Source organism: Nanorana parkeri, unplaced genomic scaffold (genome assembly GCF_000935625.1).
Source record: "Nanorana parkeri isolate BGI_ZX_2015 unplaced genomic scaffold, ASM93562v1 scaffold20, whole genome shotgun sequence".
Classification (NCBI taxonomy): Eukaryota; Metazoa; Chordata; class Amphibia; order Anura; family Dicroglossidae; genus Nanorana; species Nanorana parkeri.
This window is the reverse complement of record NW_017306288.1, coordinates 1,607,230-1,630,418: the sequence shown is the minus strand read 5'-3', so window position 1 is coordinate 1,630,418 and position 23,189 is coordinate 1,607,230. Positions and strand designations below refer to the sequence as shown.

The window sequence follows — 23,189 nt, the reverse complement described above, 5'->3', positions numbered from 1 at the left end:
TAATCTGCTTGTTGCCTCTAATGGAGCCATCAGCAATGGTCATTTAGCTTTTGTAAAGATTCAGACGTTTACATTCCGTTTAATGAAAATGAACACTCTGAATAAATAATATAGAACAGTTGAAACAGACAAAAGTTTTTCTGTGCTACAGCATAAGTTCATTGTCAGATGATGTAAGGGAAATTGGGTATTCCTCAGGCTATCACTTTCTAGTTTATCCTAAAATGTTGATAATGGAAGCTTGTAGCATTCCCTTTAAATAATAAATGATAGCTCATTTATTGTTAATGCTCCTGTTCCATTGAAAGTAGGGTGAGCTATAGGTCGGCTGGATTTTAAATATTTTCCTGACCCAGCAGTCCAATTTGCCCCTTGAATAACTTCTCTCTAGTATGGTTAACGGAACTCCTGTCTTACCTGACAGGCAGGTGGAAAGAAGGTTAGCGTTTTTCAGGGGACAACTGGACTGCAAGGAAGAGGAATTTACATCTCGGTAAGAATACCTTTTTAAATTCCAGTAAGGGGTTATGTGGATTTCTTTTTTTTCCCTACCTCCTGCAGCACCATTGTACTTGGTGTGTCGGAAACACTACTTTCCATTGGAAATAAAAGAGAAAGCATTGCAACAATGTTTGACTAAAGGCAAATGAGACACACAACAAGGGAAGCAAAGTTAGATTGTCCAAGGGGAGATCTCCCTTCTGAAGCACCTGTTCTTTAAATTAAATGTACTTAAAGTACACCTGTCGCAAGAGAACTGTGTAGACTGCTTTTGATGACCTCTCTTTTTAAGAATTTTAGTTCACATCTTGCAATGTACAGAAATTATGTAATTTAAAAACATTGGAACCAGATAGTCAGACTAGCTAGCATCTTTGGAAACAGTTCAGCAATGGCATCCTTCTCAAGAGTTGTAATTTTAGAATAAGGGCTGTCAGAAATTGGATAGACTTGTTTTATGTCCATGTCCTGATTGAAATCTCAAGTAATGTACGCACTAATATAAGTAGCAGTTTGAAAATGTCCTATTACTTCAATAATTGTAACATCTATTGGACTTTAAGAAGCTTCCCTCGGACCAGAACACACAAATGGTAGTTTTGACAGAACAGGAGCATGATTTATGTGCAGTTTACCAATAAAGTGACCTTAAACCTTTTTTTTTTTTTTTATTTTTTTTTATTTTATTTATAGGGGGGTCAGACTTACTTTAAAAAAAAGGTTATTTTATTCTTTACATTTCATTATTTCCTCGTTTTCTAGTGGTATCCAAACTGCCAGCCCCACCCCTCCTGTACGGGTGCCTCCATCAGCTACCCGACTGCTGTGGAGGCACCTGTGCATGCACGCTCACGGCCGTGCCTGCACCTAGCTGTGTGAGTCCATAGACACACATGGCATGCGACCGGCCACGCCCCCACCCTTGCAGTCACAGTTTGACGGACGGCAGAAGGAACCTATGGCTTCTCTGTCCTCATTATCTTCCCCTACAACCAGGAAGTTTGGGGAACCCTGAGGATTCTCCCGGTCACGACAGAGGATATAAGCGGCTGCAGGTAAGTGTGGGGGGACCTGGCTTTTAGAAAAGTACTGGGCATTTTTTGCCTTATTGCAGAGTATGCACATTTTTATATACCACAGCTATTAATAAATAAAAATGCTTGGCCATTTTGCCATGAAGGTCTTTGTGCAGGCAATTCCTGTTATGGAGTGATAACACTCTTTCTACAGTGTATTCCAGTTGTTCTCCTGCTTTGTCACAATCTGCCACACAGGCATGGACCACTGTTGTCACCATCCGTAAAGCTGTCTTGAGATATGTCACGCAGCAGTAATTGAAATCTTCTGATAACCACAGAGGCTGCAGCAGATCAACCTTTCTTCCAGTTTTAGTTCATTAATTGCTTGATACACCATGCTTTAGCAAACTATAAAAGTAATTCCATTAGGGTTTACATCTATATTAACTACTTTTTGGAGTAGCTTTCTTGGGTATTTTACAATTGAGTTATAGCAATATGCCAAGTCTCGGGATCTTAGTGTCTTTTGTAAGTGTAAGTGGTTTTGTATTCATGAAAGCAAATGGGGAAATAGTGCTGTCACAGCACACTTCTCAGTAAATTCTTTGCATAATTGTGTAGAAAATTCTGCTGTAAAGACTGATGGATCATAACCTAACTGCACATGTTTTTTGACTGGTCAAGCAAAACATTCTTGGCCTCTGCTGATTGACTAAATAATTAGCCAAGTAGAGGCACCAAAAAGGTCATTAGCACCACTACAGAGAACGTGTCATGAGAATGGAATATGCAAATAAGCTGCTGCCTAGCTGAGATTAGGCAGAGTAAAAAAAAAAAGTCTGATCAATGGTTTGTTTTATTTCTGAATTACTCTGATATAGCCGTGTGCTCTGGCCAGTGTAACATGTAGCGTTGTTTGATCTTGGTACATAATCCTGTATTATATTAAAACCATAGCAGATAAGTTTATCATTCATTGCTGTTACTCCTTCCCCGCTCATCCTCTGATGTGCAGCCAAAAGTGATGTTTGATGTCAAGCTTATGAAACATGTAGATTAATGGAGGCTGTTTTGTGATGTGTACACACGAGGGATGGACGAGCATCCAGCTGTTATGGAGTCACCTCTTGCTGGCTGAGCATCATGGGAGCGAGATCTGCAGCAGCTGGGACACAGTGTATTGCAAGCTCGTTATCTGTTCATACTGATTTTGAAGGCCATAGAACACGGGTGACCGTTGCATAACTCGCTAAAATATTTCAGCTTTTATTTTAAATCAACAAAACCATGCGTGACCTAAAAACCGTTGCCTTTTTTCAAAGGGGAAGGTAAAGTTTGAATACTTTTAGCCTCCTACAGTTTAAAGTGGACCTGAACTACAAACACAAATATTCTGTTAGAGGGAACATCTAGAAGTGTTGACTGTACCTAAGCTAGACTTTAATTATTATTATACAGGATTTATTTAGTGCCAACAGTTTGTGCAGCACTTTACAATATAAGAAAGACATTACAATACAATTCAAGACGAGATGGTAAGGAGGGCCCTGCCCCTGAGGGCTTACAATCTACTTTAAAGCATTTTACCTTTTTGTTGGCTTGATTTCCTCCTGAAAAGTAACAGCGCACTTTTGATATGCAACAATGCATAGGCACTCCCGTTCTGTAGCCTCATTGCTGTCTGTAGTGTAATATCTTGCTTGCAGACCTTGCTGACTGCTGGTCTCACAAGATTTGGAGTGAGATTTAAGCTGCATTCACATCTTTGCGATGCGGAGGGCGTGCAGTGCAGCTCACGATCCCACATTCATGTTACAATGTTGAGTGTGCTGCGGTACCATTTATTTTTTAAAAGGATACCCCAACACTCCTAGCTATCACATGTGTATCGTACCACATCGCATGGTAACCTATTAACATGCACTGTAGTGTGATGCAATTTAAAAGAAAAGGTGTGTGCACTTTTTTAGATGTGACTTTTAGCTGCAGTAGGCAGCCCATTCAAAAAATATGGACTGTCCTACAGCAGCATACCACAACACACCCTGCAGCACCTCTGTAATGTAAACAGGGGCTGAATGATGTTGCTACTGCTCACTGTTCTCCTTCGAGGCTACTGGAGGGAACTTGTATTTGACAACCTGCAGTATTATTATTATTATTATTATTATTATACAGGATTTATATAGCGCAATAGTTTGCGCAGCGCTTTACAATATAGGGAAGACATTACAATCACAATACAAATCAAGACAAAATGTTAAGTAGGGCAGTACATGATCCTCCTTGCTTCTACTTCATTATTTCTGTGGCATTATGCTCTCTCTGCCTTTCCTGCTGCTTTTTGATCACTACCCCGCCAATCATCAGATCACCAGTAATTAGGGGAGCTTCTAACTTTGGTAGAGGAAGCAAATAAAGTACAAAACAGGTCATGGAATGGCAATAATGGGAAAAGCTCCGCTACAGGGAGCCCATACTGATGACTAGTCATTTGTTCTCTGCTTGCCTTTTTGAGCACAGCTTCCACAGTACAGGTCCTCTTTGAAAGTACATTCCGATTAAACATGAAAATCCTACATTTAAAGCAGAAGTTTACTTTAGGGTCATTATTCACCCCTCTTCCCCTTTTGCAGACTTCTACAAAGGTATAAAAAAAGACGCGCTTCCTCCTTAACATAGAAAACTGCCTATTCATTGCCCAGTCTGCCTAAAGTTGGACTGGTATTGGCCACACAGCAGTCTTTAGGTCCCTTAGACTATGATGCATGCAACGAGCTGAAGGCAGTTTAAGCAGGCTGGTCATAATTCTCTAATGGCCAGAGCCCATCCTCCCCTTTTTCTGCTTGGTGCATGCATGCTAATAGATTTTCAAAGTCCAATGTAAACACTATGTCTAATCGAGGAATATTTTCTCTCTGAGGAGAAAAACCAAACCAGTTTTTTTACCTTTACAGTAACTGACTGTTATACTTGGTACGGTCCCATCACCAGAACAAATCTGGCTGGCTTTATTCCCAGGGGCTAGCGTGAGAAACTCTGTAAACTGTAGCAATTGCAAGCATGTTCATGAAGGACATCCCAGGGCACAAATAGAAGATCCTGCTGGGTATCCAAGGCCAATTTTAGCATTAATGTTGCCATTCTTTAACCCGTAGAGGAGGAGAAGTTTGATTGTTACTCAGTCAACCTAGAATTATGGCCACAAAGTCTGCTTTGCATTCCCTCCTCATCCTATCCTGCGAAGCAGCCTCTACATTAGCCTCTACATTACCGTCCTATCTCTAATTCTGCTGCCACATTTATCCAGAAATGTCTACTGGTAGCTATACAAAAGAAGCTAAACGATATGAAGAAACCAGAATTGTAAGTGTATTTGCTGCTGCTGCTACTGCTTAAAGGAGAACTATGGGGTCAGTGTTTTTCCCCATAGTTCTCCTTGGGGTAACGGGAGGACACAAACTAGCGTCCTCCCGTTACCCTAAGCTCAGTATACCGCGAGCTACAGCTCGCGGTATACTGAGACGCCGCAGCCGGAGCGGATCCCGACGTAGATGACGGGATCCGCCCAGCTGCGTGAGTGACAGCTGGCTCTGCCTATCTAGAGGCAGAGCCAGCTGTACCCGCCCCCTACCCCGTCCGTTCCGCCAGTCAGCGCTGGCAGATCGGAGCGGGGAGAGGGGAATCCAGCCCCTCCCCCTGTCACGGCAGAGAGCCGTGACAGGATCGAGAGGTGAGCGAACCTGCTATGTGTTTGCTCACCTCCCGATCTACTGAGCCGACCTGTGACAGTCTCATTGTCACAGGTCGGCTAGAACTGAGGTGAGTGGAAATCACTCATCTCATAGTTCTCCTTTTAATTTTCTGCCCAAGGCACAAGCCAATGCATATGCCTAATGGTACTCTATAGACGCTATAAACTATAACATCCATTTTGCAGGGAAATATATAGTGCAAACAATGAATCTACAAATTATTGGTCAAGGTGAGGCTGGTGCTAAAACCTGGCCACAGTTTAATTTTACTATTATCCTGGAAACTGTATACTGAGTTTTGGGTCATGTTAGTGTACCGTAGTTGCTCTTTAATAAAAGCTCAACTCTGGGGCACAAAAAATTCTGTCTAAATATATTCCTCAATAGCCACAAAGTATATAAATTCACCTCATGTACACCAATGCAAAGCCATATCACCTTTTTAAAGTAGCAGTGACATCACTGCATTAAGCTTGTGCAGAGAGCCAGGCTTTGCAAAGGACCCAACTGGCTACAGCACTACAAGATGCCTGAAGATTTGGGTCTTTATTACAGGAAACTCCTGCAGGAAAAGTTGCATGCTGGATTACTACACAAATCTATAAGAAATACACAAAGCACACCATGATTCAAGTAAGAATCCATATGACTCTTATATTTAGACAACCTTTGCTTATCCCAGAGTTCAGCTTAAAAGAAAAAAGGAAAACAGTTCTGAAAAAATGCTATTTTTTAAATATCTTGTCGCCTTGAATTTGATATATTTTTATATATATATTGGGCTTTATTTACCCATTACCTTCTTTTTTGTCCTCCATTGCAAATTAAATGAAGCAAAAACAGAAACATTGCCCCTTGGGTTTCTATGGTCAATTGGAAGGTATTGCTATACATGTCCAACCGTCTCATCAGATTATGCAGCCCTTTGGAAGCCTACCGCGTGAGGCCATAACTGTAGGCTACTGAACACAGAATTCAGTTGTCTAACTAGGCCTATCTGCATAGGGCTTTTGATATTTTCATTTAGGTATAGCTGTAGATCACCTGCCCACTCCATGCCTAAAAATGGTTTCTTGCCAGTAATCTAGCATTCTGGGAACACTGGTCCCTGAGCCTGTGATTTTGAAAGGTAGTCTCAACTCTGCTCATTTTAGACTTCTTGCTTGTTCCCACACAGAGTAGAGAAAGAAAGGCTGTGCAAAGTTATGTAAGAAAACAGGTTTGGGCAAACCTCAAGGCAGCTCTTAAATTTACAGTCGGCAACAATGCAGCATTGACATGGCTCTTGCTGTCAACTCCCGTCCCCCACCCCTTTCCTGCATCGGCATGTATGCAGTTCTCTGATAGAAACCTTATAAGCTGTCCTGGCTGGTGTATGGTAAGGCACGGCTGTGTGAATGAGCTCTTAAGGGCAGGTTTTTTTCTGTTACTGCTGCAACCTAGTGACTGCGATTTTGTCCAGTCCTGTGATAAGAGACTACAGTCCAGCTAGGAAATTAATGTGAAAGCTTGCTGAGTAATGATGAAGCTCAGGTTAATTGTTTGTGTTGTGCTTAGTGGCGATATTTTATTCATAACATTAGCAATTTATTGGTTTATAGCTATTAGGTTTCCTATCATGTCAGTAAGGCAGCACAAAGTTTAGCAACCGTTTCCAAAGCACTTTTATGTTGTATCCAAATTCCAAACTTCAGTTTCCTGTCATCAGATCTGTTTAATTTCCTATTGGTCACTATGGATTACCACAATCTGCAGATAATGTACCCGTTTATATTTCATCATTTTCTAATGTTGAATTCTAAAGTGTTGGCATCCATTCATATCTCACGTATTCAGCCCTCCTTAGTTTTATTGTGCCGGTAAGAGTTAATTTGGCTGCTGCTGGCTTGTGTTAAGCTGTCATCCCAATTGTTAATGTTGCAAGTTATTCGTGTCAGACAAATGCCTTGAAGCCATTTTTCAGAGTAACAAGATAAAGATGTCCCTATTTCATTAACAATGGAAAAAAATGACATCCTGCATCCTTTTGTAATTAAACATCATGTAATGCTTGATGATTACTGCTTCTAAAAAGAGAATTTACCATGAATATGCATCTGGGTTTGTAATGGCCATCGATGGCTGTCACCTCAAATGTATTTCATGTTTATTTCATGCTGGTACCCACCGGCCAAACAAATTAGCTTTTCATTTTTGTTAGATTAGGTCCTCAGGAGAGGATTAGTAAAGCCCATGTTCCTGTTTTGTTGCCTACATACTGTATGGAAATAATTTTGGTTGAGTATTATTAATACAGTGGAACTGAACTCAAGACGTATAAATGTGCTTTGTTATAGGGAACATTTAGAAATGTCAATTTTTCCCTGAGCAGTACCCTAAATAAGTGTACCGTTTGCTTTGAATTCCTCTTGAAAAATAGTAGTGCGCTTTCTAGTAATTTGAAGGTGCCTAGGCACTCCTGTGCCAAAACTGTAATAGCTGTATATCTGCAGTGTGATTTAACACAGAACTCCACACAGGCGTTTTTATAAATTCTTATGTGCAAAAAAACCTTCCTCGGCTCGTGTGTACTAGAGGTGTAGCTGGCTGCTCCATACTGTAAAATTCACTTTTTTAGTCATGTATGGTACTTCTGATTCTCTGTGATTACGTGAGCTGTGGCTCTGATAGAGGAAATCCCTATTGTTATTGATCAGCCCCCTTCTCCCCATGTCCATTCACAGCGTGCCTTGTATTATGTAAGTGGCTCATACAATACAAGGCATTCTGTGAATGGTCAAGTGGAATATCACAGCTTAACTAGCAGAGTTAAAATGATGCGCGGTATGATGTCATCTTTGGGACATGTTTACTCATCAATAAAGATGAATTTTGCACATATTTTCTCTGGTGTGCTGGTGACAATTCGTTTCTAAATTTATTGGGGCGGCTCCATCTGCCATCGCTGCCATTCGCCCACAAACCAAGGGGTATACTGGTCAGGAGTGCGGTGGGATACACACTGAATTATGTTCTGCAGCACAAGGCCATAGATGAGGCCTTAATACACACCCCACATTGCCAGGCAATGCCAACACCATTGCCTCTTTGTTTTAATACTGCTACTTATGCTGTAATTTCGCAAGTAGTAAAGATCATGTATTGGCACCTTGGTTATGTATTGTTTGTATTTATTTTTTATCAGATTTGTTTGGGTGCTATATGTGATATGAAGTTAAAGGGATATGTCTCTTGTGCGAATATGATATTATAATGAAATCATGGGAGAGTGTACACTGGATTGTTATGTGTTGAGGAACGGACACTGTAAGGCCCCAAACCTCAGCAGTAAACCTTCAGCTTTACTTGACTGGTGTGACTTTCCACTAGAAGATTTGTGAAAAACTTTGTCAGAGTGCTGGTGACTTTTCATCCTTTCACTGGAATAAGACTAAAGTTTCTGACTGCCAAATCAGCTGATGAAGAGCTCTGTGCATTCTAACATTGGACAAAACTGTATCCAATTTCGGGCCATCACAGACCTGATACAAGTTCTTCTTAGTGAGCCGTGATGAAGGGGGTGTTGATATGAGCCCCCGAAAATTCATTGTGTGAGTGTGGTGCTTCAATTCACAACCCCGTAATTAAAGTTTTTGCAGAGGATTATTTAACTTAGCGCTGCTTGTAGATGTCTGTGCAAAGGCTGCCATTTTTACCTCTCCAATTGAAAATGTTAGTTGCTTGGGTGTCACTTTTTCCAGATCAGTGAATCAAAGTAGCCAATAAAACATTTTCACTAAAGAACAGCAATGGCAGCTTACATTTGTCTCGCTGCCTAGAGTTCCACTTTAAGGAAACCTTTACAAACCACCCAGTATATAGTTTTATCAGTAGATGTTTCAGCTTCCCATACCACCTCTCTATTCTTATTGGATAATGGATCTGCATCCCCTTTGCCCAGTGATTTGGGAGCTAACCCAAAAAACAGGTAGAGCTAAAACAAGAAGTATTCATCATCTTTGCTGTGCAGCCTGGCAGAGGTGTGTAAATCGCAACAGGGGCTGAACAGAATGGCAAACCATTTGACAAGTAAAACAGTAACGCTCTGTTGAGTATTCAGATGCCTTGCTGGAGGTTCACTTTAATTGAGCCATGATTTCATTGTCTCAAGAACTAATAGATATGTACAGCTCTAAGTAAGTTGCATAAATAGCCTTATTTAAGGTGATGTCATGCGGAAATTACTCCCAGCTCTTTTCTTTTGCTCAGCATAGAAATGTTTAGGTATTGCTCTCCTGCAGTATACAGGCGTGTGGGTTATTGCAGTCTAAAAATGCTGCATGCAAGCAAGTTTTGTTTTTTAACTACTTTTGTTGCAGAGAATACACAGAGGCAGGATGTTATTTAAGACGCGCATCATTTCCTGTTACTTGTCCAAAGCAAAGTACAGCACCTTTTTTGTTTCTTCCAAACTGTTCATCCAACAATGAGGAGGAGAGTGGAATAAGTAGCTATTAACGTATGGTGGGTTTTGCCTGCGAATGTCCTTTAAAGCTGAACTCCGGGCACAAAAACTTTAATTTCAATTCCTTAATAGCCATGAAGGATATAAGCATGTAGTGAGCGCCAAATGCTTTTGCAACCAGTTACCACCATACCCAAGAACCATTGACCTCATCAATGTGCTGCACATAGTCTATGCAGGGAGCAGAGCTGAGCTGTAGGAGGGACCCAGCAGCTCCCCACAGAAGGGGGCAGATACAAGACCAGTCACCCTGCACAAGGGGAGAGAGCAGCAGTGACTGGTCTTTTGTACCGGAAGCTGCTTCACAGATGCAACGTTTCATTACTGCACAGATCTGGAAGAAATACACAAAGCACCTCAAGACTCAAGCAAAAAAATACACATGCTTCTTGTATTTAGACGATATTTGCTTATTCCGAAGGCCAGTTTATACTGTTAAACCGTCTCCCATCATCTAAACCTGCCACCTGCCGGATCTTTTAATTGGCTAACCTTCCAGAAGGAACACCTGGCTCTTTACCGTTGCTGTATTGTCTACCATGTATGTCTAATTCTGCTGTTGTTCAGTCTCGTCCTCCCATCTGTTAGAAACAGATATAATTCTAAAGCTAAAGAGTTTCCTTTCTTATTCATTATATATGTAAAATCCACACAATTTTCAAGATTCTTTACATTGAAATGTAGGTTATGGTATAGAAACGTTTCTGACCTTATTCAATGCTGGCTGCTGAGTATCAAAATCCTCATAAGTCTTTCTAACTTAGAATGATTTGTATAGATTGGAGGTTATACATTACATGGGGAAAATCTTTCTCTGGCAAAGATAAAGAAATGTAAGTCCAAGAAACAAAAGTGTACATTGTGTGATGTAAAGTAGCTGTACAATGTTCATAGATATCTATGCAAGTCTTGGAGTACAGAATTTGATCTAGTTCACATGGGCCCTCATTTTAAGAGTCAATCCACTGCAAATATTTCAGCTTCTTGGGGCTCATGCACACAGGCGTATAATAATACTCCCATCTACACTTGATCTTTCTGCCAGAAGCTGTCAGCAAAATCCAGCGTACAAATTGCACATTTTGACACGTAATTACATTTCCGTGCGTATGGCGTTTAGAGGTGTACATCCATAGACTCATTCTGTTGGCTGGAATATTCATTTCATCCAGCTGTTATAATGAATTTACACGCTTACACACGTTTAAATGCTTGTACGTGTAAATTATGCCACTAAGCTCTTCTCTGAACGCAGGTTTGGGGCATATTTTTTTAATGCCACAAATTGCACTGACACATTGGCTGAAATAGAGCTAAATTCAGAGTCATAAAAATGCATTTTCTGCTAATGTGACTGAGGACTTAGTATGTGATGGAGAGTTAAAGTAGATCTAAATCCTAACTGGATGACATTTTAAATTTATAAAGCCTTTTGTATAATTGCTTTTTTCTTCATAAAAATAGTGTTCACCTTTTTTTAAGTAAATTTTTTTTATCTCGGTTCTGCTGATGTTTTCCAGACTTTCAGACACTTTCTGTCTACATGTACTGGTTTCTACATTGGGTGCCCATCATTGCTTTGACTGACTACAGTGGACCATGCCTGGGGAATGTGTGTTGGCATGCCTGCTTGTACTCTGGACTGGGAAGCATGTGTGACAGCGCAACAATGCACAAGTGCAGTTATGTACAGTTGTAATCCCATAACAGGGAGTGCCTGAACAAGGACCTTCGCAGCAAGATCACCAGATAATTTAGTGAAAGCCAATATTTCCTCTTCTGTAGGCACAATAGAAAATGAGAGGGCATTTCTCCTATTGCCACTTGCCACCAGAACAGGCATCTCCAACAGATTTGTTTTCTCTTCCTGTTGTCAACTGTAGAAATTTGGGTTTTCCATAATTCTCTGTTCTTGGACAAAAAGGTTGGATCTCCCCAGTGAGGACACAGTTGACCAAACTGACGGGGAATCTAACCCTTCACAACTCTATCCGACACTAATAAAAAATGTTTTAAAAAATGTCTGACTTCACTTATACGTTAATTGTATGAATTAGATCAGATTCATTTAGCTAAAAGCAGTTTTTATGCGCTGAGCTCTGTGGTGTCAGTGCAAACTGTTTTTGCATTCTTATGAGCAGGACCTTATGAATAACCGTTCTCACCAGTGGTGCTCAATTCGCATGCTAGAGTGGATGTTTCCCCACAACCACCTAAATGCATAGCAGAATTACTAACAAGCACAAGCGAAGACTCGGAAGGTTCTTTATCAGGGTTGTGGTATAGCTAGTACTAAGTGATCACATTCTACCCTGTACAGATTAAGTCCAGATGAATGTACCTACTCCCTCTATGCAAGAGGACACTAACCAGGTTTATTCCAGTAAGGTTCTGCTGGCAAAAAAAAAATCACCTGTACTCATGGATGTCTGAACTCAAAAACACCCGTAATTTACAGTTTGTGTGATGAGAATGCTTTGTAAAGCCAACATACCTTGGCACAGTTATGAAAACAAGGTTTTAGAACAACGTAGTTTCATATTTATTATACCCATTTGGGTTTCCAGATGCATACATATAGCTGAAGTTGTTGGTATCTTTTATAATTAAATCAGTTTGAAGGTTAATTTTGAAATATTAATTTTTCATTTTTCTTTTCTAGGATTTCTTAGATAGAACCTGCTCCTAGACTATCTGGGACATGGCTCCGCGGAAGAGGAGTAACCGAGGGATCTCCTACATTTTTTGCTGTTTTCGCAGTAATGAGCATCCAGAGATAACGTATCGATTACGAAATGACAGCAATTTTGCCCTGCAGTCAATGGAGCCAGCATTGCCCGTCCCTCCGATTGAGGAGCTTGATGTTATTTTTGCAGAGCTGGTGGTAAGTAGACCTTTACGTACTCTGCATTTTTTATGATTTATATAAGTGGTCAGAGCAAAGTCAGAAGGCTTTATCTGCATACTTTTCAGGTCACAGTGACCAAAAAAGTATGGATGCCAGAGGGTCAGTTTGATGGTCTGCTAACTTGCATTTCCAGATGGAGAATGGCAGCATCCATGTTCCTCTAATGACTGGTTAACATACTGTAAGTATGTTACATTTTTCATCCAGGTAGTGTGGTAATACACCAGTACTACCTTTTTTGTTTCATCCTGTGTTGTTAGGTGGAAACACCTTTTGCTTTTGAATAGCTCTTTCCAAACGCATCCACTGGGTGTCAGATCCATGTTTAGTGGTGTTACTTTATCACACCTATCAATCAGATTTAAGTATGTTTTAGAAGTGTCAGTCTGATTGGTAAAATCAACAATACATATACTGCTTATTTCTTTTTTTTCCCCCCATGTTGATCACATCGTGGCAGGGTCCTAGTGTCGGTGAGACATCTGTCAATAACTTCTATGACTTACAGCCAGCAGGATATGTGCAAGCGACTAACGTGTAAATAGTTGTTTGAACTCTAGGATCGTGAATACAGATGACGTTTATACAGCTTTCCTGGCAATAATGAGTAACATGGTGCCGCATCCTGTAATATTACCCTACAGCACGGTCTCCCTTATTTGCATTGCAAGAAAGTGCCAAAATGCAGAGTCATTTTTACCAGTATGCGTCTATATTTGCTTAACATTTGCATGTCTTTTTATTTACCTTAACAGTGTATTTTTAGATTGTGATCTAAGCAAGTTCCCATGCATATGCAAATTGGGGACTTTTGATAATGTTGCTAGGAAGGTGCATTCACTGATATTGTGGTATAAAGTAGGAGTTTATACGTGATCTGTGTGATCAATTAAACAACTTGATCATGTGCGTTGCAGTCTGATTGAGCCAGCTCTGTACAGTGTACTTTACTTAAGCCAAAACCATGGGAGACTTCTTAAACAATCTATATTCAGTTTGTATCCAATTAGTCAGGCCCTTTACGTAAATAGTGTGTTGTGGCTCTAAAAAAGGTTTTACATATGGATTCTGCTGTGCATGGTCAGCTGATAAGTCTGGATGTCCTTTTTAGAGTTTAGATTTGAAAATTCAGTAATCTGATTGCCTGGTACATTGCAGACTGCTTTCTTTTTGCTCAGCATTTAGCAACTGTTTATTTCATTGTTTATTTAATATTTGTATTTATATTTATATAGCATGGACAATTTACACAGTGCTTTACATAGTTACACATTTACATCAGCCCCTACCCTCAAGGGGCTTACAATCTAAGGTCCCTATTGTACACACATACTAGGGCCAATTTAGACAGGAGCTAATTAACCTTCCAGCATGTCTTTGGAGTGTGGTAGGAAACCGGAGTACCCGGGGAAACCCACGCAAGAGACCATGCAAACTCCTTGCAGATAGTGTCCTGACTGGGATATACAAATCTCTTTTAATACTCTTGTTAAATGCCACTTGGCAATCGCCACGCTTTTACCAGGCGTGGATGGTCCAATTCATTTGGCTGATACTATGTTCAGTTTTGAGTTGACTGACGCAAAGAAATGAGTGTATCCGAAAGACAATTCAGTCCCCATTGAGGACAGTTAAAATTCAATATTTTAACTGCCAATGTGTATTTAGCTTTGGTCGAATAACAGACTTGACAAATTAACAGACTGGTACTACACGTACAATGGCTAATTGCAAAGGGAGCAATTGGTTAACCTTAACACATCAAAGCCTGGCCACATTCTGTCAAATTTTCCTAAGATTTGTGTTAGATTAGCAAAGTTTGCTAGGTGACTGGATGTAAACTGAATGGATTGTTTAAAAGGGCCCTTGCATTGTGTTATAGTTGATAAATCTTAGAGCAAACTTTTGATTTGATGTCTGCTCCCAAGCAGCATAAACATTTCCTTCATTCCTCTGTTGCTTTGACCAGTTGTGGGAGCAGAGAAAAGAAGCCTTGTGCAAGTTCCAAGTCAATCCAGTTGGAGTTTACACAGGTCTAAGGGCTCTTTCCTTATCCCTATGTGACGGCTCTAGGCCAATCACCAGCCCGATTTACATTAGGGGAATGTGTGTCTGTCACATGCTGCACCATACCCAGAGGCTTACGTGCGATGGGGGAATTAAAGAAGAGTGAGTGTGCTGCTATCATTCATGCTGCCTTCATTGGCAAAGTACAGGTTTGCTTTAAACTTGACCTTACATGAAAGTGCAAGTCACCTTATCTTGTGACCACACAAGAATAAAAACTGCCCACATTACGATATACAAGAAACTCCTTAGAGCAACATCACTGGGCCTTCTCGTAGGATCATGGGATAGCTGTGCATCCCAAATCCTGTAAAAGTGCACTCCTCCACAGTGCTGGAGCATCTTCTCCCAAGACTTGAAATCCGGAGCTTTCGCAGGATCACGTGGTGAGGTCAATTGATGTCACCAGTGCCTAGTGGAAGTAGACATAAGCCCGGGGGCAACGGATAATTTTTTGCTTTAGCTTTGGCTGTGCACTTTTTGTTTGGGGCGGGGGGTGACTACAGGATAAATTGACTTTGCATTTCCATGCTTTAAGTAGATGTGCAATCAAACTGTATTATCCATGACCAGTAATTGCTGATCTGAAGTTGCTGAAGTCGGAATTCCTGATATGTCCACTTGTTCTACATCAGTGACTCCCTTCTGTGATTGGAGGAGAGGAAGGGACCAGGAATTGGACATCTCATCACAGGACACCTTGTAATCTTTGAGAAAAATACATGGTATTTTGTGAATGGCTAAGTAACCAGAAGGGTGTCGGGAATACTTATGTAGCACTTCTCTGTTCGAGTCGCATCTTTCACTCCGTGCAGCACCAGGAAGCTCAGAGTTGTGTGCAGGAGACTGCATGCTGCATGGTAAAATTTTTATACTTTGCTGCAACTACCCTACACATATGTCATACTTCCAGTGGCGTCACAAGGGGGGTGCGGCCTGCACCCGGGTGACACCAAAATGACTGACCCCCTCTGAAAAGTCAGGCACTTGGTGATGGACCGAGAGCCCGACAGGTGCAGGAGAGAGGAGGTGACCCAGCGGCATACCTTATCCCGCTGGGTAAACGTCCCCTCCTCTCTCTACCGGCATCCATCACCAAGATGGCCGCTAGCAGGTACTGCAAAGATGGTCGCGTATGCGCGATGACGTCGCGGCAGGGTGTCACCCGGTATCTGCTCCGGGTGACACCCGGCCTCAGTACGCCCCTGCATACTTCAACTGAGAATTTACACACCCAGTGCGATGTATAAATGATAATTTTTTCCCAGAGTTTGGCTTTAAATTATTGGAATACATACCAAGGAAGCTTTTATAAATGTTGTGCAGGCTGTACCTGGCACTCCGGTACTGGATGCTGGTTTGCAGCTGTCAATGGCGCACGGTTCTTACACGTTCGTGCTGCACATTTTTTTTTTTCAACGTCTGCCAGCTCTTTATTGTGAAAATGTGTGTACAGCCTCCCCCCCACTGTTTAATTAGCTGTCTTGATAATATGTACTGTTTTCATGTGGGCACTGTGCCAGGGACATGTTGTATTCTGTGTGCGTAATGACTGAATCCTCAGCTTTTCAGTTAAGAAAGGACATGACATGGAACAGGAAGTGTTGATTGTTGCTTCCTGTATCCCCGGCTTTGAGGCCTATCCATATGACCACAGCAGAGAGCGAGAAAGGATCGGAAGTATAGACCTGTATTGGAGGAAGGAGACATTAAATCATACATCCTCTTCAATATACATTACACAGGCATTGTAAAAAGGGAAAACAAAACAGTACACAGGAGTCCATAAAGTGCAACGCAGCATATTATGTTTTATAATGGCTGTGCTTAGTCGTTCGAACTCCTCAGTTCACATTGATTCTTGCAGTTATGTGATAAATCCAATAATGGCTGTGTAGAGGGAAAACACACTCGCAAAATGGAAAGAGACATGTAAGCGGCTTCTTTACATTCATGTGGGAGAAACTATTCAGAATTTCATTGAAAGTCTACATCATTGGCACACTCTGTGGCCCTCTGATGCTTATTATTGACCCCTCATCACCTTGTGGAATGGACAAAGTACATATTCTTTTCTTTGGGTGTATTGTCAGTCCATTTAAAATGAAAGAGCTGTCACTTTGCCCATTGGGGTTCATCTGCTGCTGTCTCTTGACTGGGAGACGGGCCTCATAGACCTCTATGGAGCTCTGCTGCGCAGGTGCAGCCAGGAAACTGAGATGGGATTTAAACAAACCGGGCAAGCCGTGGGCACTGGATCTTGTTAAGCCTGGATCTGTTGGGTAAGGGGAGGGGGCTGCAAAACAAATAAGTGCACTTTGTCTGAAACTGCAACCCTTCTTTAATATTTTAATTATTACTCCGGTTAATCAGCTAGAGCACCTTGAAGCAAGTTTATGATTTTATTTTTTTTCCCCTGTTTTGGTTTAGTAGATCTTTAAATTGTTTCAAATTGCACAAAAATTTAAAGATTGCAATTTTTTTTCTTTGTAAGGATCAACTAAATTTAACTCCTAAATTAAATCCAGCATGTTTTCTTAAGAATAACCATCCAGACTGAGGTATTAGAAAGGTAAATTGCATGTTTTCCTTTAATAATTACAGGGCTGGAACATAAAGTCGCTGTTGAAACAGTAACACAAATGGGCATTTGTAGACTTTCTGTTTTAATATGAGGGGGAGGGCAGGGCTTGTAGTATATGTATTTGTTTGATGTTGATTTATATCTACCAGCTTGGCTTTAAAGAGCAAATGATGGTGTTATTCTTACTTCAAAAGAGAGGCTTTGCACCCAGGCATCTGCTGTTAATTTATACGGCAAATGAAAGACAAGCGTCTAGGACCAAGTGCAGGTAATCAATATTAAGAGCCCTCTGTTTTATGTTTACCTGCCATGTGTAAGGGAGGCATGCAGCTGGCCAATTAGGTGGCTTCAAAGGTCTTTTGGTGTTTATAGAGTCACCTGCTTAGATAGAATACTAAAATGATTTTTATAAGTGTATAAATATACACTTGGGTTAGACATGACATTTTTGCCTTTGAATTTACGTAGGCAACACAGTCCACCGGTTGAATGGCTCATATTTTCAGCTCGACAGTCAGCTACTTTGTGTTCTAAACTCCTATTATTGACAGCATATTTGTACTCTAAATGGTCTTGAATTTGATTCTGTATAAATATAGGCATCGCTGTCTTTTGGGGCATGCTTCAGTCTTGTCCAATTGAAATAGAATGGGAGAGGGAGGTTTCAGAGAACAATGTGAAAAGTTGCAGTCTCATCCAAATACAGGGGGGCTGCAACCCTGTACTCCCCAGGTATGCAGGAAAATGTGATGGTCACCAATTGCTAGACCTGAATGCTATCACATGGTGGCCATTGAGGACTATTGCTTTGTTTTTAAGCTTCAAACATATCATCAGCTTGTGGTTTATAGTGGCCTTTTCTGTCCTTAAGGGCACATTCACATGGGCATACACATTGGTATGGCGTGCATGCCTGTGCAAAGAACTGATCCTGGGAGGGACAGGTGCTGCTGGTTTTTGCGTGCAACCGCCTTCTTACCTATGAAAGGACGCAGCTACACGCCGACCCAAACCTGGAGAGGAGGCTGCACACAACTACACATAGTATCTGTCCCTCCTGGGAGCAGATGCACATCCATGTGAATGAGCTCCTACACTTGTCTGGCAGGCATAAAAAAAGTAGTCACCTGCACACTAAGCTCCCATGCATCAATCCGTCCTTTTATTGACGTCAGGTATACATGGTATCACAAGCATAAACATGGTCCCTTCATCAGGCAAAAAGCGAACTTAAGGTGCCCATACACTCTTCGATTTATTATTTGGAAATCTTCCACGAATGGTCTTTCAAAAGATAATCGAACAGTTGATGAAACACCACCGATTTTTTTTTACTGTAATCCCGCTTGAATTTTCTCAGGGCGAGGCTGGGAAACTTTTTTTAAATTTTTTTTTTCATTGTACGAAAATCGATGGATTAGTGGTGGTTTCGCACGAAAAAATGTTCTGTCGATTGAAGAAGTTCGGTGAGTTAGTATTGCTAATGAACAATTACCGAAATCGACATTGGTCTGTGCTTGATGGGCTATTTGAGCTAGATTCGAAGGAGGGTTTTTGGCAGCAACAAAGATTTCCGATCGAAAAGCTATAGGTGTATGGCCAGCTTTACACTGGCAGGGACACACAGGGAAGGTACACTATATGTCCAAAAGATTGTGGGCAAATGACAATCACACTTTTATACGAGCTTGTTGGAATCTCATTCCAAATCCAAAGGCTTTACTATAGAGTGGCCCGCCTACCCCCTCAACCACTGTGTCTGTCACAGCCTCCAATTGTCCAGCATGGGCATAGTACAGGTTTACTTTAAAAGAAAGTTGGAATGAACCTTTTCTTTGGTAGAATTAGCAGTTACTTGGTGGTTGGAGTTGGTTTGTATAGTAGAACTGTTTTGGAAGCTGAAACAATCCTGTGGAGAGTCCATCATTTTGGTTTTAATAATGGACCAAATTATTATGGTATATTATTGATTATTATGCCTCACCAGCCTTGATAAATTTCATTGTCACTACTTATTACTTTGAATATTATATAAATACAATTAATATGCTACTTATATCAATATGCACAATTTAGTCACTTATCATTTCCATTAAATCACTAACTCATGAATGCCCAATTGTGCCTGTTCAATACAAACCTCCCTTTCTGTTGCCCTCGATTGTTGTTGCTGCTTTGCTCTCCTGACACGACTCCCATGCGTGACTACTTTTATTTGAATAGAGGGAAAACCTACCTGAAACACTCGGCTCCCTCCATTTCTCATGTAGTGATGTCGACTGACGGTCCTCTTTGACTCCTCCATGTAAGCTTGCCAATACCCATGATATCACAATGTGTATATATATGTTCGTTTTATGTAAGAATGCAGTCTCTAATTTGCCTCACATGGGTTCTCTCTCATTTAGGATATATAATTTCCCCTGAAGAAGCCCAGTGTAGGGTTTTATCTGAAAGAGTCATCTTTATGTCCTATTTTAATAACAATTGTTGACTTGATGTGACATTTATACTGCATGTAAAATAGACCAACTACTTTTTAACTTTATTTATTTTTAATTATGTAATAAATGAATTCATATTTTTATGCATTTAAAGAGTTTATAGTATTTCTTAAAAGCCCCTCCCCTTTCGGTAAGTGCATACCTTAAGGTGGAACCTACTCTTCGTATTCCTTTTAGTCAATAATGGACCAAAGTCTGGCTCCCTGTGACAGTGCTGGCATGGACCTCACAGTCACATCCAGAATAGCCAAGTTCTGTATAGCAAACTAGTTACAAAAGCCAGTTTTGCATTTCTAAAATGTCTGTTCACAAGAAAATTGTTCCAGAAAATCCTTTTAATATAAGAATATAGATTTATTATATTTTCTAAGGCATTGTTTGAAGTATCTGTGCAATTCCAAAGTATTTGTGTGTCCGTGAAGCCTGTATGTGGATATCTAGAGGGAGCAATGTGCATCATAGTCTCAATAACGGCAAACTCTTTCTGCCGTGCAACATTTGTTTCATATTTCATGGTACATTTAAGGAACATTCCATATTGCCAAGTGAAAAGTCTCGCTCACAGGAAAAAAAAAGATAACACGTCCTTTGTTATTTAGCAGAGCAAGATGTTGCTTTTTTTCTGCCATTGTGGTGGGGAAGTTCGGATTTGTGATTTCTCCCCCAAAATAATCTGATAACATCTTGTTCAGACACTTAGCAGGAGGAAGGGTGTTTTTTATACTGTTATTTCTTGAGTCATTTAGCAAATAAAAAGTGTTTTTGGCAGATACACTCAACCAAGGAAGGTATTTGATGGAAGATGGGGAGAATTTAGCCCACCTAGTTTCCCTGCTGTAAAAGAGAAATCAAATTTAAGTTTATTAGATTTGCACTTGTTTTATAGTAGACAAAAAGTGGACTGTCATTTGTCATCCTGGAAAACCCAGCTACATCCTGGAGGATTCTGTAGATCTTTTTAACCTTTTGTAGACCTTACAACTGCCGGTAGGTGGTGGTCTGGGCTTCTTGTCGTGTTTTTTAAATTTCTCCTTAACACCTGCTGACAGAAGTCGGTTAATGACTCAAGCTGAAATTTACACAAATAAATGAGTCAAGAGTACTGGTTTCACACCTTTGTTCCCCAACACTCAGTGCTGCTCCTTGAGGCTTCAAGCAGACAAAGCAAGCCTGAAAGCGGGTATCTCTTACACGTTGGGGAAAAATAATCCACTGTCTTTTTTTTACTTTTATAAAAAAGAAATGTACAGAATGGAAACTGTAGATGCGCGTTGTGATTTTTAAGCAGACCTCCTGGCCCAAAAAACTTTCATTCAAATATTTCTCAAAACTGAAAAAAAATGTAATCCACTTTCTCTGCACCAAATGCCTTTTGTATTTATGACCTTGCAAAAGTGATGGTAAAATCAATCATCACTGTGCATAGCCAGAGAGCAGAGCTGTAGGTGGTACCCAGCAGGTCCACTGACTTCAGGCTGATTGCAGAAAACTACAGAGGCAGTGAATACAAGACAAGTCACCCTGCATAAGAAGAAAGTGCAGCACTGACTGGCCTTTACTAGAGGAAACTCCTGCACAAAGGCTGGTTTATGCTGTATATCAGAAAGAAATGCACAAAGGACACCAAGGTTTAAGTAAGAATACACATGCCTTTTTGGATTTAGAAAATGTTTAACCTAGATTTCAATGTTAAGAGTTTTTGTTTTTGTTTTTTTGCCCAAGGGGGCTACAACAATTGCAAAGAGTCACATACACTCTGACCTACTCTGATCATGTGAGAGCTCATGGGGTCATATAGCCTTGTTCTTTGTAAGGCTACATATAAGCAGGGATTCATGCCTATAGGCAATCAAGGGATCCAGGCTTTCATCTATCTTCCTTTTAGTGACATGAAGAGGACAGGAGACCATGCAGAGCTTTTGTTTTTATTTCAAAATGTTCTGGATATTGGCGACTATAGGTCAATTTATATGAAATGGCCCTCCCTGGAGTTCTTCTTTGTTTTTGTCATATTTTATCACGTATGTTATGTTGCTAATTCTGTAGGACTTTCAAGGAAGTGCTGTATATATTTCAGTTGGAGGGAGGAATTTTTATTAATCAAGCCATATTGCATTTGAATTGGAATAAGATAACAACAAAAGTTTATACATTTAATTTCATGATCTTACATTTGGATTGAAATTCCCTGTGTAGAAAGGTAACATTTTCAGATGATTTAAAGGTACACTTCACACATTTTCACATATATGTGCCCAGTGCCTATATTATTGCAACATTGTGAAGATGCAGTTTGGATTTAGGTGCATTCAGTCTGCTTTTTACATTAATTTGAGATGCTTTTGGGATCATTCAGAGTTCATTAACAGATGCATTTAGGCTACATTTAAACTCCTTCTAAGCTGCATCAACCTGTGTCAATTCTGCTTTTGCTTTCCCATTGATTTGAATGGGGGAAGCAAGAAGTTCCGACATTAACAAAAGACCATTGGCATAGACCCTTAATCCGCCTTCCCTTCTTGACTTGGAGTGTACACAGGGCTTAGGACTCTCTCACTGACCCTATGTGACAGCATCCCATGCCTCACCAGCCAGGAGTCTAGCTCCAACAATACTCAGTGAAAGGAAGAGAAGTGAGTCACATTTTTCCTTATACTGTACTTAGAAAGTTTGTATGTCTCTTGCCACCCTGAAGCCAAACGAAGCAGGTTAAAATGTTTGCATATAGGTGAACTCTGCTTACAAGAAGATAAGGTCTAAGGGCAGATTTTTGTTTCCTAATGGATTGCAGCAATTTCTGCATATAATATTGTTTTTCAACTTCTTTTTTTATAGGATGAACTGGACCTCTCAGATAAGCACAGAGAAGCCATGTTTGCCCTCCCAGCTGAGAAGAAATGGCAGATTTACTGCAGCAAGAAAAAAGTAAGTTTGCTCAGCAGTTTCTTTATACACAGTTTTTCTTTTGTTGATGCTATACTAAATTTTTCATGATATGAGCCAGAAAAACCAGAAGCAACCAAGTCTATTGAAATATTGGTCATTGTTTGTCTTAATTTGGCAAGACCATTCCTAAAGACAAGCAAGAAAGAACAGCTCTGCTATATGGAATTAATGATGGAAGTTCTAAGTCTTCCACAGCCTATCCAAAATGATAAAAAATGCATATTGAAGTTCAGGTTTACCATAAAACATCCAGCCTCCTCCTCTCCCCCAGTCTCCTAACTTAATCTATGCTTCAGCTCCTCCAGCCCAGGTGCTTACTCTTCCTGATGGTGGTGGCCTCCTGCACTGATTAAAGCCTTCGTCCCTAAAGCTTATCTGACCCTTTCTGGAAAGTGCCGCCC

The 23,189-nt window shown here is 40.6% G+C and overlaps 1 protein-coding gene across 2 annotated transcripts in view; it reads left to right on the top strand.

Moving 5' to 3' along the window:
* The window catches only part of DAAM1 (dishevelled associated activator of morphogenesis 1), a 99,026-nt gene that overhangs the window by 13,261 nt on the left and 62,576 nt on the right, over positions 1-23,189 (top strand). For both annotated transcript variants that reach the window (XM_018562769.1, XM_018562762.1), the window contains exons 2-3: positions 12,442-12,663; positions 22,678-22,767. In XM_018562769.1, coding sequence (XP_018418271.1) covers positions 12,481-12,663; positions 22,678-22,767 — 273 coding nt within the window. In that variant the 5' untranslated portion in view covers positions 12,442-12,480. The remainder of the gene's footprint in view (positions 1-12,441; positions 12,664-22,677; positions 22,768-23,189) is intronic.